This window comes from Zophobas morio, unplaced genomic scaffold, assembly GCF_036711695.1.
Source record: "Zophobas morio isolate AGI-343-1 ecotype UQ-CSIRO unplaced genomic scaffold, CSIRO_AGI_Zmor_V1 ptg000018l, whole genome shotgun sequence".
NCBI lineage: Eukaryota > Metazoa > Arthropoda > Insecta > Coleoptera > Tenebrionidae > Zophobas > Zophobas morio.
In genome coordinates, this window is record NW_026972123.1 from 3,751,836 (window position 1) to 3,754,108 (window position 2,273).

Here is a 2,273-nt window from a genome sequence, read left to right on the forward strand (position 1 = left end):
TATGACAAAAAGGGATCAATTCCATAGGGTTTTCGACATTTTATTTTGCGCCTGTATGCGTAGGTCGTAGTTTTATTCAGTCTTATTGACAATTAAAGCATACTTCGATGCAATGCTAATTAACTGTGTATAAGAAAAAACGGTATTAACACCAGGAGTAATTTCAAAATTTAATTAGGTATGTTTTAACTTGAATTTTTTAAGTGCAGATTCGACCACTTGACAAATAGAATTAAATTTTTATCTCCCAATAAATAAGATAAACCAATGAAATGCGGATGCAGGTGATTGGGATTAATTTGATCTTCTTCTAAAAGAAAAACAGTATCATTTTTAAAATCATTTTATAGGTAAAACATTACCTTCTGTATTTTTTGCCTATAAACATGGTTTTCTTCAACATTTATTTATAACAGATTTGTGTGATGTTACAATTTTGTCGAATAAATGTTACTTATTTAAATGTTAACAAGCAACATAGTTCTGAACTTGTGGTTTATGATTCCGTGTTGAATTTTTATCCTTGACAACGAGATTTTTGTAAAAAAAAATTCGGTACAATTTTTCGATTTTTCGACTTTTCGATTTGTTGATTTTCAATTTTTTATTTTCTCCATTTTTTAGATTTTTCAGTTTTAGAATTTTTTCAATTCTCGAATTTTCAGTTTTTCTTACTTACCTACAGTTCTTTTTTCACAGAATCTTACAAAATGACTTTCCTTTCGTGAATTTTTATGTCTCTTCATTGAGTTTTCTTAAAGCAATGATCCGTTAAAATCCTTATTTTGAATAGCAGTGTACAATATAACGGGTGTTCAGTTGAAAAAAACATCAAATTTTTTTTAGGTGTGCAGCGTTTGCTTTATGCCCGCTTTATATCAATTGTGCAATATTTACCTATTGAAAAACAATATTATCCAATTTGTTAAGAAAAGTCCACTGTAAGTCCCTGTTTTGATAATTTTGATCATAACATAATGTGAACTTTGTAAGCGCAACATAAATGTGGTCAACTTTTGCATGTTTCCAATTTTTTCTTTTTACAAACAATAGCCTAAAAAACCAAATTTTAATAAAAGACGGACAAAATATATCCAGCAAGGATTCTTGAGAAAAAAACTATCACTCTAAGTCTATTTGCCTCGTGTTTAAGCGAGAATAAAATTGGAAAGAAAATTGTTCCAAACCAATCCGAATGACACCGCCTTAAATTAAATCCATACCTACATAATTTGCGTCATTGATTCATTAGCCCCTCCATTGAAATTTTCCTACTTTTGCCCTCTCATCTACCGACCAATAATCTCGTACATAACTCCCACCCCAATAGAACGGAAAGCGACCATTATCCTCGCCACGTTATAAATGTACAGGAAAAACCTTAAATCCTCAGTTAATCTTACACTTTCAAGGTGGTTAGTTAACATTTCAAGAAGTCTTACGATGGCCGAATTTTTAGCCTCAATCTACCGCATGGAGAACGACAAAGTCGATTGTCCCTTGTACGAGAAAACTGGAGTCTGTCGGCACGGAGACAGCTGTTCCCATATTCACAACAAGCCAACGTGTTCCAAAACTTGTATTTTACGAAACCTGTACGAAAATCCGCAAAATTCAGCGAAATCTTCCGAAGGAAACCAAGAACACTTCGATAATTTTTTCGAGGACGTTTTCGTAGAGTGCGAATATAAGTACGGAGAGATCGAAGAGATGAATGTTTGTGGTAACCTGGGAGATCATCTCAGAGGTAATGTTTATATCAAATTTCGACGCGAAGAAGATGCAGAGAAGGCCGTTGCCGATTTGAATAATAGTCGGTTTGGAGGACGGATTATCCAGGCCGAGCTGTGTCCTGTAATTGATGTCAGGGACGCGTGCTGTCGTCACTACGAGATGGGGAGGTGTAATCGTCCCAGGCTTTGTAATTTTATGCACTTGAAGCCCATTTCACGTGACTTAGGACGATTTTTATACACGGGTAGAAACTTCGGTCGAATATATTGTAGGCCACTCTCACCAACCAAGAAGTTTCCGTTCGAGTGAGAAGAAAATTTGTCGTCGCAGTGGCAGACACTAAATATTAAATGTTGATTTTTTTTGTATCATAAATTTTTTTTTTTTGTATTATAAATTTTTTTTTTTGTATTATACCTACTCTGTATTTATACTAATAAACTGTGTTATTCTAAATAGAAAAATGCAATTATTTTACCACACTTTCAGAAAACATAGATATATCACGTACAAACATGAATTGCGATAAAAAGGTGAAA

General features: G+C 33.5%; 1 protein-coding gene across 1 annotated transcript; it reads left to right on the forward strand.

The window, feature by feature from the left end:
- The first annotated feature begins 1,443 nt into the window (after nucleotides 1-1,443).
- On the forward strand, nucleotides 1,444-2,043 carry LOC135130798 (splicing factor U2af 38 kDa subunit-like). The gene has a single exon (XM_064058219.1). It carries the CDS (start codon nucleotides 1,444-1,446, stop codon nucleotides 2,041-2,043), a length of 600 nt encoding a protein of 199 aa, XP_063914289.1.
- The last annotated feature ends 230 nt before the right edge of the window (nucleotides 2,044-2,273 follow it).